This window comes from Camelus bactrianus, chromosome 13 (assembly GCF_048773025.1).
Source record: "Camelus bactrianus isolate YW-2024 breed Bactrian camel chromosome 13, ASM4877302v1, whole genome shotgun sequence".
NCBI classification, from domain to species: Eukaryota; Metazoa; Chordata; class Mammalia; order Artiodactyla; family Camelidae; genus Camelus; species Camelus bactrianus.
Genome location: NC_133551.1, coordinates 42,505,434 through 42,518,313, shown reverse-complemented (window position 1 = coordinate 42,518,313; position 12,880 = coordinate 42,505,434). Strand labels below are relative to the sequence as shown.

General features: G+C 31.7%; 1 protein-coding gene across 4 annotated transcripts in view; it reads right to left on the bottom strand.

Annotated features, from left to right (window-relative positions):
- The window catches only part of EPS15 (epidermal growth factor receptor pathway substrate 15), a 123,051-nt gene that overhangs the window by 72,990 nt on the left and 37,181 nt on the right, over window positions 1–12,880 (bottom strand). For all 4 annotated transcript variants that reach the window (XM_074376500.1, XM_074376502.1, XM_074376501.1 and 1 more), the window contains exons 6-8: window positions 11,189–11,254; window positions 9,913–10,038; window positions 7,806–7,865 (exon numbers count right to left, since the gene is read on the bottom strand). In XM_074376500.1, coding sequence (XP_074232601.1) covers window positions 7,806–7,865; window positions 9,913–10,038; window positions 11,189–11,254 — 252 coding nt within the window. The remainder of the gene's footprint in view (window positions 1–7,805; window positions 7,866–9,912; window positions 10,039–11,188; window positions 11,255–12,880) is intronic.

Here is a 12,880-nt window from a genome sequence, read left to right as displayed (position 1 = left end):
TCTCAAATCCTTTTATTAAGAAATTAAGACTGGGACGGAAAGAAGGAGGGAGAGAGGGAGAGATGAAAAGAAGGAAAGAGAAAAGGAAATAAATAAAAGCTAAGCAACTTTTAGGAAGATATGCTGAGCAGTAAAAACTTAGACACACACCCTTCAACTAAAGTTCTCGTAATGTCAAACGCAAACAACCTGAAAAAAAAATCTGCAAAGAAATAACTAATTTCTCTAATATATAAAGAATTCCTAGAAATTAACAGAAAAAAAAATCCACTAGGAAAATGGGCTAAGAGTAGTAACAGGTGTTTTACAGAAAAGTAAATACTACAAATAGCCTATCCTTTAACATACAAAAATATGCTTTCACTCACAAGAAAACGGCAAGTTAAAATTATATTAAAATACTATTTTTCCATCTAGCGGCAAAAGTCCGAAGTTTCATAATATAATTTGTTAGCTAGACTGGGCAAACAGGCACTCTCATACATTGCTAGCAGGACCTCAGATTGGTACCAAGCCTGTTGAAGGGCATTTTGGCAACATCTACCAAATTATTTACTTCACCTTTTGCCCAACAATCTGACATCTGGGAATCTATCTTTATCTTTAGACTAACCTGTCTACATAGGAAATGCTGTATAAAAAGGGTATTAATTACAGAATTGTTTGTATCAGCACCCAACTGCTCAACAGAAGACTAGTTTAAAAAACTACAGTATATCCATACAATGAAATACTATCAAACTAAAAAAAAAAAAAAAAAAAAGCTCTAAATCTTTGCTCCCTTTGATTGCTCCTTCTACCTTCATCAAGCCATCAACTGTTAAATGCCATGGGAAATATTGTGTATATTAACTGCCGTGGGGCCTTCACAGGTATATACAATTGTCAGAACTCATCAAATTATATACTTAAATTGAATGTAGTTCATTGTAGTCTTCAATAAAGCTGATCAGAAGAAAAGTCATGAAGCTCTCTATGTGAAAAGATATCCAAGATACAACGTTAACATGAAAAAAGTATAGTGTTGAACAAGTGTGTATGCATAATAGTGTGTAATCTTTTGTGGTAAAGGGATAAGAATTATTCATATATGTTTATGTTCGCATTAAGAAATTCTAGGAGGATAAACAAGAAAGGATAAATAAGAAAAGTGGTTGGTTGCAGAGTAAGTGTAAATGGAACAGTTGAGGGTAAGGATAGGACTGACTTTTTTTCACTGACTATCTTCTTACATTGTACTGACTCCTGAACCATGAGAATGTATTACCTATTAAAAACTATTTTTAATTATTAAATGCATAAAACACACAAATTTTCTATCTCCAAAAGCTTGAAACTCCAGAAAGAAAACAATCTGGCTAGCACATACTTTCAACTAAATATACGTAGTATTAGTAGATTGGCACTGAGCTAAAAGAAGTGACTAACATACACATTAAAGGTCAGCACTCCTCTTGCTGCAGATGGGAGTCATTTCCTGGAAAAGTGGACATTTGAAGAAAAAAAGCTATGTCAGCCATCTGTTGCCAATAGACAACACATTTTTTAAAAGTTAAAGAAGTGTATTAGTAAGTTCATGTTGCCTGGAAGATAGTTTCCCTGACAAAACTGAAGCCAAAAATGTTTCCATCAAATAAAACAGAAAAAATGAACAGGATACTGTTTGGTTATGATTTTGTTTGTTTTCTTATTATACTGTACTTTATACTAATCAAAGCCTGCCACTGAAACAAATACAGCAACTAAATCAAATGATGTACCACATTCGCCAAAAACAACAACAAAAATCTGGCTGTCAACTAGTTTTTATACTGAAATGTACTATGTACTAGCAAATGCATTTGCAAAGCTACAGATAGAAACTTAACTAAAAGCATTTTGAATATCTTTTTGATGATTTCAAAATAAAAGCATCAAAAATAAACCTAAGGTTACTCAGGGATAGAGACAGCACGGAAAGAGGGGATTTAGTTTCACAGTCGTCATCAATGGCCACCAGCTGCTTACTTTCTTTGATTTCTTTTTCATCCTCTATGCTTTTAGGGAGTATGAGTATTTTTCAAATTTTAGTGGCCATCAGAATCACCTGGAGGACTTGTTAAAACACAGGTTTTTCGCCCCAATAAGAGATTCTTATTCAGTTCATCTGAGGTAAGGCCTGAGAATTTGCATTTCTAGTAAGTTAACTGTTGATATTGTTTATGGGAAACCACACTTTGAGAACCAGTATTATAGGAGTTTCCTTAGGAGTTCTGTTTGTTCGTTGGTCTCCTCAACCAGCTGAACTGCCAGTTATACTTTTTATAATAGCAATTTGGGATGAAAATATCAGGTGTCGGTTGTGTTTTCCAAAGTATACAAGTTTCTTTCATCAATTTAGTTTAACAAAACATTTACTGAAAAACTTCTAGCCATCAGGCACTGTGCTAGGCATGAGAAATACAAAAGTGAAACGATCTCTCATTTTCACAACTCAACAGAAGCAGCAGCAAACGTGTAAAAAGTAAGTTTCAATGCAATGTGAACATGTTGAGAGAGAAGAGGGAGATGGGTCCTTAATAAGTCTCCAAGCCCAAACCTCTTCAAATAATGGGGATCCAACCAATGCTACTGATATGTAGACTACTTTCAGTCTAAGAACTTACCTGACAGAAAAATTTAAGGCTCAGTAAGAACATAAAAACAAATAGACAGGAGGACAGAATACAATGTAAAAAGAGCCTGAGTCTATCTCTCCAAAGAACAGAGGATAAGGGGGAGATTATAGTGGAGAAACCTGGCAAACACCACCTTAACCAGTGATGGCACGTGGACATCATGTACCCTCTGATAAATGTGATGAGAAAGGTACTGCACATCTGTGATATTCTTTCCAAAAACCCAACCTCCAGCCTAATCACGAAAAAAACTCAGACAAATCTAGGTTGGAAGACATTCTACAGGATACCTAGCTGGTACTCCTTGACAATGCCAAACTTATAGGACAAAAGGCGAGACTGAGAAATTATCATAGACCAGAGAGACTGAGGACATGTGGCAATTAGCTGTAGTGTGGTAGCCTAGACTGGATCTTGGGACAGAAACACTGATGAAATCCAAATAAAACCTACAGTTAATTAACAGTAATGTACCAATGTTGGCTTTAGTTTTGACATATGTACCATGGCAATGTAATACGTTAATAACAGGGGAAATGGGTAAGGGGTATTGAATTCTCTGTACTATCTCTGCAACTTTTCTGTAATTTAAAACCATTCCAAAATTTGAAGTTTATTAAAAAACACACACACACACACAAATAGACAAAAATCAAAATCAGAGACATCATGATCTAGAAGGCCCAGGTTTAGCCCTGGCTCTGCCGCTAACTGATCTTCTTCGAGGAGCTAATTTATAGGATGTTGTCCAACACTAAAAAAAAAAATCTATGAAAAAGGATAAGCATAAGCATAAGCTCATTTATCAAATACTAAATTACTAAATTTAGGGGTCTTCCCTTTAAGTTTAAAAGCCGTGGTTCCAGCCTTAATAGAATGAAGAGCTATTTCATAGAAAAGGACTGTGCACTGGTGGAACTCTTTCCAAAAAGTGAACAATAAACATTGACATGGTTATTAGTCATTTCCTTTGGTTCAATATCAATACCATAATTTTATATACATTTTGAGTTTTCAAACTGATACTAGGGAGGAAAATTTGGCCCTTTTGCAAAATGTCCCCTTTATGCCCTATCAGAGACTTTCTACTAAGCTAAGTAAAACTCAGGAAGATGTATTTCCAGTTTCCTTATATTCTAGTCATACAGTTCATCAATGAGCAAATAAAATACTGATAAGAGTCACAAATGTTTTAAAAATCCATATTCAAGGATGTAGAAACTATTTTTAAAATCCACTTTATTTCTGAGTGTGTACGTACACACATACCCTCTCAAAAGTCATTTTAGTTGTTGCCAGAACACCTAAGGCATGCCAAGGCCTGACCTTTACAAATTCAGTTAAAAAAAAAACAAAAACAAACTCAAAGATATTCTAGATTCTGGATTTTTAATTAAACCACTAAGTTTCAGAGAATATGAAAAAAGCATTTACATTTGAAAAGAACCGAGGACCGTTCATTAAAGGTTCACATGGCAACAGAAGTTATACCAGTTAGAATTTCTCACTAAACTTTGACTTTATTCCATTTAAAAAAATAAACTGACCAAAAATCCCATGTTTGGTTAAGAATTTCTTTTTTATATAAACAAGATTTTATCAGTGAAACAAAAAGGCAGTAAAATAAAGTACACCCCTGAGAATTGGGGGTGGGCTAATCCAAGAGAGGAAAAACGGCCGGTTAAGAATTTTAAAGAAAAGTCTTACAAAGATTTAGGTTCAATCAAGTTTTGATTCATCAGTAAAATAAGAAGTTATTCTTTTTAAAAATATTATAATTCAACAAACAAAATCAGAATCTCTCATTAACTTCATTTTCACTTGTTCCCATTCAAAAAATAGTAGATAAAGGGTCTTTAAAACAATCTTAAACATAAATATTCTCATGTTCAATACAATTTTGATTAATAAGTAAAATAAGATATTATATATAAAAAAAAACTGTTACACTTCAACAAACAAAAAAATTGGCAGAGTATAAACTGTTATAGTCCAAAACAAATGATCATATGAATAAGTATATTATCTTACATTTCATTATTTAGGAAGATAATTTAAAATGTTTAGAGTTTAGCTATTCTACTACTGCAAGGGTATTTTAAAAATTACTTCAATTTTCAAGGACTGAAATCAACTCTTAAAATTCAGTTTTTAAAAATATTGATGCTTGTAAATAAAGATAAACGACTTGTAATTTCAGTTCCATTGACTATATAATAGTGATTGTGATTTTTTAAAACAGTATGAACTATGTTGCCCCATTCAGGAAAGCAAAAAAAAAAAAAAAAAAGGGAAAAAGATTTATCAGACAAATTCTACCAAAAGAATGCTAATACTGACAAAAGGAAATTAAATTAAAATTGACAAAGGAAAAGCCTAAACCCAAAAGAATTAAATTAACTGAGTAAAATCTAAAATTTAGTTACAAAAAAGTTCTAAAATCTTCAGGGGTTGGGAAATGAAGGGGAAAGAAGTGAAAATAGTCCACAGGTCTTGTTTTACTGGAATGAGGGCTAGCAATCTTGCTTTCAAATACTGGAGAAATAAGTACGTTAAGTACAGGAAAAAGTGTATTACTCCATTAATGAAATAGACATTATAACAGAATTTCCATATCAATAAGAGGGGGAAAATGAAAAAAAATCACAACTCGATAACCAGCAAGAATAAGGAACAGAAAAAAAGAGAAAATAATAATGTAAAATACATATATGGTAGGGGGAATAAAATCAATATTTGGGCATTATCTTAAATGACAATAACTGTCAAATTAGGTAAAAAATTAAAGTACGGCTATGTGACATCTTCTAAAGATACATTTTAAACATAAGAAATATCAAGTAAAGAGAGCAGAAGCAGTATTAATATCACACTAGCTGGAATTCAAAATTAAAGGCCCTAAGTAGGATAAAATTAGAAAAAATTTCTGAGGAACACAGATGCAACAATATCAAATGCAGCAAAATGGTTAAAATTAGTACATCTAGGAGACAGTATATGTTCATTCATTTTTAAAGTAGTAATTTCCGGGGGCGGGGGGCGAGTAAAGCTGAGTGGCAGAGTACACACCTAGCATGCATAAGGTCCTGGATTCAATCCCCAGTACCTCCATCAAAATAAATAAATACCTAATTACTTCCCCCAAAACAAAAATCAACAAAATAAAGTAGTAATTTCCTACAAATGCGTTGTTACTCTGAAATTATTCTTTTTATAAACGTTTACTATCATTAAAAAAAAAGTTGCCTAAGGGAATGTTTCAGGGCATAAGATCAACTGTGTTTACTCACTTATCTTAGCAAATACTATTGTTTTATCAAATGAAGATAACACTATTTTCTATCTTAACTATGCTTATACAAATGCTCCTTTGTAATGTTTAATTTTTGTCTTTTTAAGAAAAAAAAATCCTTCTACACATCTTACTAATGCAAAGATTTTGTACCAATATTCTTAACACAAAAACCATTTATAAAAAGCTAATACTTTACAATATTGATTTAATAGTCTTTCAAAGCACGTCAACAGCCAAATCTCTTCAATCTAAAACATCTTTCCCCCAAATAGTCCATAAACATGGATTCAATCCTTGATATACAGCTGGGATAACTTCTGTCACCATTGTGAGGGGGTATTCCCTGCTATTCTACAACTATCACCCAAATTAAAATCAAAAAGACTAGAGACGTATGACCATCAACTCAAGTCACTTTAAGTTTCTATTTCTGTATATGTTTTTTCAAATGCGATATAATGGATTCTGCCTACTTCATTTGGCTCTTATGATATAAACAGAATAAAATTTATGAAAGGGCGGAAAAGGAGAAAGAGAAACTGAAATGTAGTCAATAAAATATATGTAATGAATTCATAGAAGTCTCATATATTCTGAACAGAAATTCTGACATATCTAGGGAACATACGTAAAAACAGGTTGTGACCTTGGAAACAAAGAAAACCTTAAATTTACCCAAATTTCAGCCCAAATTTTTAAAAAGCACATTCTCTAGTCATAACCTAATTAAACTGAATATACATACAAAAGTAACAAAAAGCAAACAAACTACTTTAAAATTAAAAAGCATATTCCTAAACATATGACAAAAGAAAATTTAAAATTATCTAAAAAGTAGTGAAAAAGAGTATACTTTGTACTGTTATCTATGGAATCCTAAACGTGTATTCAGGGCAAAATACATCCTTTAAATATTTTCAATGTTAAAGACGATAAAAAATAAAGGGACTTAGCACTTATTTTCAGAAATTAAAAAAAAAGTAAATCAAAAAAAACTAGAAAGGATTTAAGATAAAAGCTGAGAAGAATGAAATAGAAAGTCAAAACATAATAGAAAAAAAAATCCAAAAGATTGCTCTTTTATAAGATCAATAAGCTAGATAAAATCCAATTAAACAAAAAATGAGAAGTAAAAACATGTAAGACTTGGCGTGAGAAAGGAACACAGCCACAAACCCAGAAAAGATTAAAAGAATAGTGCAAATCTGTGGCAAGTTTGAAAGTCAAATAAGTGGACAATTCCTTAGCAAAACAAAGAGAGAAAATTTGAACAGACTAATCTCCAAATAAGAGGTTAAAGGGGGGATTAGAGATTTACCTTCATGAGTTCACAGCAGAGTTTTATCAAACCTTTAAGGAAGAGATGAAAACAACTCTATGTGGAATTAACTAACAAATTACTAAAGGTAGTATGTCTTCAGATAAGATGTCAGAATTTTTTCTGCCTTCATAAATGAGGTGAAACTACTGTGTTATTCATGTTTTCCTTTAATGAAATAAATCTGAAAATTGGGGAATATATTTGAAATAAAGTATTCCATAGCAGAAACAGGTAATGAGATGCCTGGTCAAGCTGGGATACAAAAGATTAGCATCTTTACAGTGTATTATCCAAAGGATATATTCTTACGTACCTTAAAGTGAAATAAAATGAAGATGGCAAAAACATTCATTTTCTATTACCCACTTGTTTAAAAATATTCACTGACTACCTATAAATCCTAGGTAAAAATAATCAAACCAATAATCTTAAGAGAAATACAGTTTTCCTCTAAGTTTAAACAAAAAGGGGAACTCTTCATTTGAGAAAGCCATTAAAATGTTTAAAATTTTAAAAGCATTAGGTTACTTACAACTGCAAACTCATCTCTGTCAAGCATTCCATCATGGTCAATATCACTCAACTCCCAAACCTTAAAAAGAAGAGAATTGGGAAAGATTAACATTTTTTAATTTCATGGGCTACTTGTAAACATCAAATACATAAACGGTGGGAAAAGTTTTGCCTAAACATTATAGCATCTATTTTCTGAGAAATTTCAATTATGTTGATCATCTTATATCATTATCACATCCTATATTAACTTTACTGTAAAAAGAAGCAATAATTCTTAATACCAAGTACTTTTTAAACAGAAAATTCCCTTACAAATTAGAAAAAAATATTTTGTTCTTCTCAAGTAAGAAAACAATTGTGCAACACAGTACTTTAAACAACTACAATGCTTTTTCACAAACATCATCTCAGTTAATTCATGTAATGACTCCATGTGGGACTGTAAAACCCATTTTGCGTCATCTAGGATCATGCAACTATTATTAAATGTGAAGACTTCCAACCAAGTCCATTATTGTTTTCCCTATAATACAGAATCTCTAAACAACCGAAAGAAACATCCAATGAATACTGTACTATTAATCATTAACCAACTAATGTTCAAGGCATACAAGCAAAAATAAAATATAAAAGGCCCTGGTATATTTGGTCTAAATCTAGAGTAGATTCCATAGCTTTAGACCAGCTATAAACTATGCTAAATCCTTTTAACAAAGGTATTTAAGTTACTCAAGAAAATTTTACTTAGGGTAGGAAGAAAGAGAAAGTGTACTGGTAAGAGACAGGAATGAAACTAAGCAAGTGCCTGGTTAACTGAATGCTCTGAATTCAGTTAATTTGGACTTTATCCTAAATGCAATGGGAACCTACCTAAGTAATTTTTAAGTCAAAAAGTAACAAGATTATATAGTTTAGAAATCTCACACTGACCACACAGTAAAGAAGTGATTAGTGGGAAACAATACTAGAAAATAGCTTTTAAATTAATATTTATTGAGCACCCAAACTATATAGCACTGACCCAGTAGCACTACTGTTGGTGATGCGGTGGTAGGTCATTATCATCACCATGATCACAGCAGCTAGCATTCAAAGAGTATGTGCCAAGCACTGTGCTAGGTACTTTATATACATTATCACATTTAATTTGTAAAACCCTACAAATTGGTAATTAGGCTAATCTTAAAGATTTGAAAACTGAGACATGGTTTTCTAATGATTTGCCCAAGGTCACATAGTTAAAAAATGGTGTAGCCAGAATTTGACCGTATGTGGTCTGACTAAGCAAGGAATTAAAAAAAAAAAAGGTTAGAGGTTTAATGAGAGTAGATAAGGTTTGATATACAGGGTAGAGATAAATCACTATGGAAAGAGCAAAAGAGTGGCTGCAGTTAGGCAAAAGCCCAGCTGAAATTGGTGATCATGAAATTAAAATGATACTAATCTTACTAGACTTTCTCAGTAGTTCACATGCAACCAGAGAGAAGGCAGATAATTAGTTCATGCAAAGCTGGGGTTTTACCAGGCAGGATAGATGTTAGAAAACATAGCAAAGGAAGCTAAGGATACCAACAAGAAATTATGGACCAAAAAAATCCAAATTGGATGAAGAGAAAAGCAAATTCAAAGGACAGGGAAAAGAAAAGTCTGAGATTTAAAGCCTTGATGAGATCAAAGAATTAGTCTTGCAAGTATCTAAGAAAAGAAATCTAGAAAGACAGGAAGTTCTCTTTAGAAAGAAGGATTTTTGACTCCAGAGATTGAACTATTCTTTATAACCAGGCCCCACGATATAGCCACGGAGTAGATGGCAGATGTAAAATACTAACGGTCTCTGTAAATTAAGTCAAGGAATTGCAGGCTCAGAGCATACAGCACAAAGAAAAATGACTTACCTAAAAGGATTACATACACAGTTAACTTCAAATACATATTTTAAAGGGAATAACCAAAGAAAAGAAAGAAACTGGCAATAATTTTATATGTTAAGTCAGAATACAAAAAATTCTGTAATACCACAACTTCAAAATAAAATCTGTGTATTTTTTAACAATGAGCTGTGTGTTCCTGGTAGATACAAAATTAAAATACATAAAAATTACATTTAGAATTTAGTATCTTACTCTTCCAAGAATATCCACAGGTAACTTAGAGTTGAGCAAAACTGGTTTCACTTTATCACCAGACAGAAATCCATTCACTGGGCTCAAACTATCAAAAATTGCATCATATTTGGCCTTATCTTCGGACTATAAAATAAAAAAGATCACAAGTTAAATAATGATGAAAGGAATTTAGCTGCAGTTATAAAAATCAAGTCCTCAAAGAATAAACAATATTTTTAGAACTTATCTAATGTTATTTTTCAGAACTAATGTTTAAAAACATTTTTTACTCTTATCAAAATATATTATAGTAGATAATAATTTCCCATAATAACACTAAAGAGTCTAGTATCCCTTCCATTCATTTTGCAGCTGGAACACTACCTTTGCCTTTCTACTGTTAGGTTAAAAATCAAAAGATTTCAGTGATAGAAGGGCTTTGAGAAGAACATCTAGTCCAACTCTCTCATTCAAATAGACCTAAAGCAATGAAGTAACTTCTATGACTTTCTAAATATGGTATTAGTCACATTTCAAACTCAAACAAATTTTGAAAAAAAAACAAAAACAAAAACAAAAACACTGCCATAGAAATAAAAATATTGTTTCTTCCATTTTTCCCAAAGCAAGATTTCTTTTTCTTAACAATAACAAGATACTTCCTAAAATCCCAGAAAGTTATCTGAATAACATAAAAAACTATCATTCATGACTTGCTAAGTCAAGGCCAGATCCCAACACTTCATAAAGTTAACAGTACATAAGCATAGACAGGCATAGAAACCAAAACAGCTTTCTGACAAAACTACACATTTATTACAGGTCATGTGATCTGCTATATTCTGTTTTAAAATCACAATTTTAAAAATCTGATATAACTATAACCAGTTTGGTGCCTCCAAATAATTATAATGCAAAATATTCATTTCAGAAAAAGATTTCATAAATAATCTTTGTTTTAGAGTCATAAAGTTAAGCTAGATACATCTAGTTAAGCAGAATTTTCAAATAAGAAATAAACTACTGTTCATCAAATATTTTAGTTAATACAGGATTATGACATCACCTTTTTTAGTTTACATTACAACAGAAATGAGATTAAGCCAATACTAATTGTCACAAAATGACTGACAGCTGTAAGATCTCTCAAGCAATTTCTAATACCAGAATTTCTTCTACAACTTAAAATGAAAGTCTAATGCAGACTGCAATATATTGTGGAAGCGAGGGAGAGGATTATGTAGGTAGGAAGCAAAGCAGGGTAAAAGAGAAAATAATTACAAAGTTTACTTACTTTTACAGCCCATGGGAGCTCCGCTACAGAGGTTCCACTGATTAGCAAAGGACTACTGGTATCATGCTAAAAAGGAGAATATAGCACATGAAGGGTTGAAATCCTCACATCAATAAACAATGAGAAAGTAATCTTCAGATTTAAATACATTCAGACAAAAATGCTGGATCTCAATGCACATAGGACACTATTCTACATTAACTCTATCAGATCTTCATCTAAGTACAAATGAAACAAAAACTGAGTTAGCTGAGTTAGCTGCATAAATGACTGTAGAGCACTAACTGAAACATGTAAGTTTTACAAGAAATCCCATTACAACTGAGATCAAGATAAAGTTATCTGAGTGTAGCAAAAATATTTGTGGTCATGTTAACCGATGACTTTTTTACAACACTTTAAGAAAAACAGACTGGGACAAGAACTCAACTGAAGATGTCTAAGTTACAACAGACTCACAGACATTTAGAAAACAAACTTACAGTTATCAGCGGGGAAAGGGGGTGGGAGGGGATAAACTGGGAGTTTGAGATTTGCAAATACTAACTTTATATATAAAACAGATAAACAGGTTTCTACTGTATAGCACAGGGAACTATATTCAATATCTTATAGTAACCTATAATGAAAAAGAATATGAAAAGAAAAAAAAAAGATTTCTAAGTTACAAGTACATGAACCTATCAACAGCATGCCCAAGATATTATGTTTATTTACTTGTAGAGACAGAAGAATACACTTGAAAATTTTTTATAGTAATATAGTTAGGCAACAAATCTCTAAATTAACCCTCTAACTCCACAACTAAAAAGTACAAAAATTCTCATAACTGAAGTTAAATTCATAATACTCAGACTAAATACTTTTAAAATATTGAATTTTAAGAAAAGCAAGAAGTGGGTAGGGTATAGCTCAGTGGTAGAGTGCATGCCTAGCATGCACGAGGTCCTGAATTCAATCCCCAGTACCTCCACCAAAAATAAATAAATAAATAAATAAATAAATAAATAAATAAATAAATAAATAAATAAATAAACCAAATTATCTCCCCCTGCAAAAAAAAAAAGCAAGAAGAGTCGTGAAACTTCTAAAAAAAAAAAAAAAAAGCAGTAGGCGGAGGAGGAATTGCCCTATCAGATATAAATCAGCAAGTACAATAATTGAAACAATGTCAGATCAGCAAGTGAGTAAAGGGATCAATAGTATGAAAAGAAAAATTCAGAAAAAAAATACATATGAGAATTTAACATATGATTATGGTGGCATTTCAAATCAGTAAGGAAAAGATTGATTATTCAATAAACTATACTAAGTCTGAAAGGTAGCCATCTTGAAAAAAACATAAATTTGAATCCATACTTATTCCTTACAACAGGACTAATGTAAATGTTAACAAAGAAACCATAAAAAAATTTAAATCCTAATAATTCATTTACATAAAAAACAATGACTTCTTTATCGGAAAAAAAATCACCACAAAGTCAAAAGACAAATGATAAACTGGGAAAAAAATCTGCAACTCATATAGACAACAAACTGTTTCCCTAATACATAAAGAGCCTCTAGAATTCAATTAAAAAAAAAGACCAAAACCAAAGAAAATGGGCAATGGCTATACAGACATTTCACATAAAGACAATGTAAATGGCTCATAAGCATGAAAAAAACTACTCAACTTCACTCCATAAAACC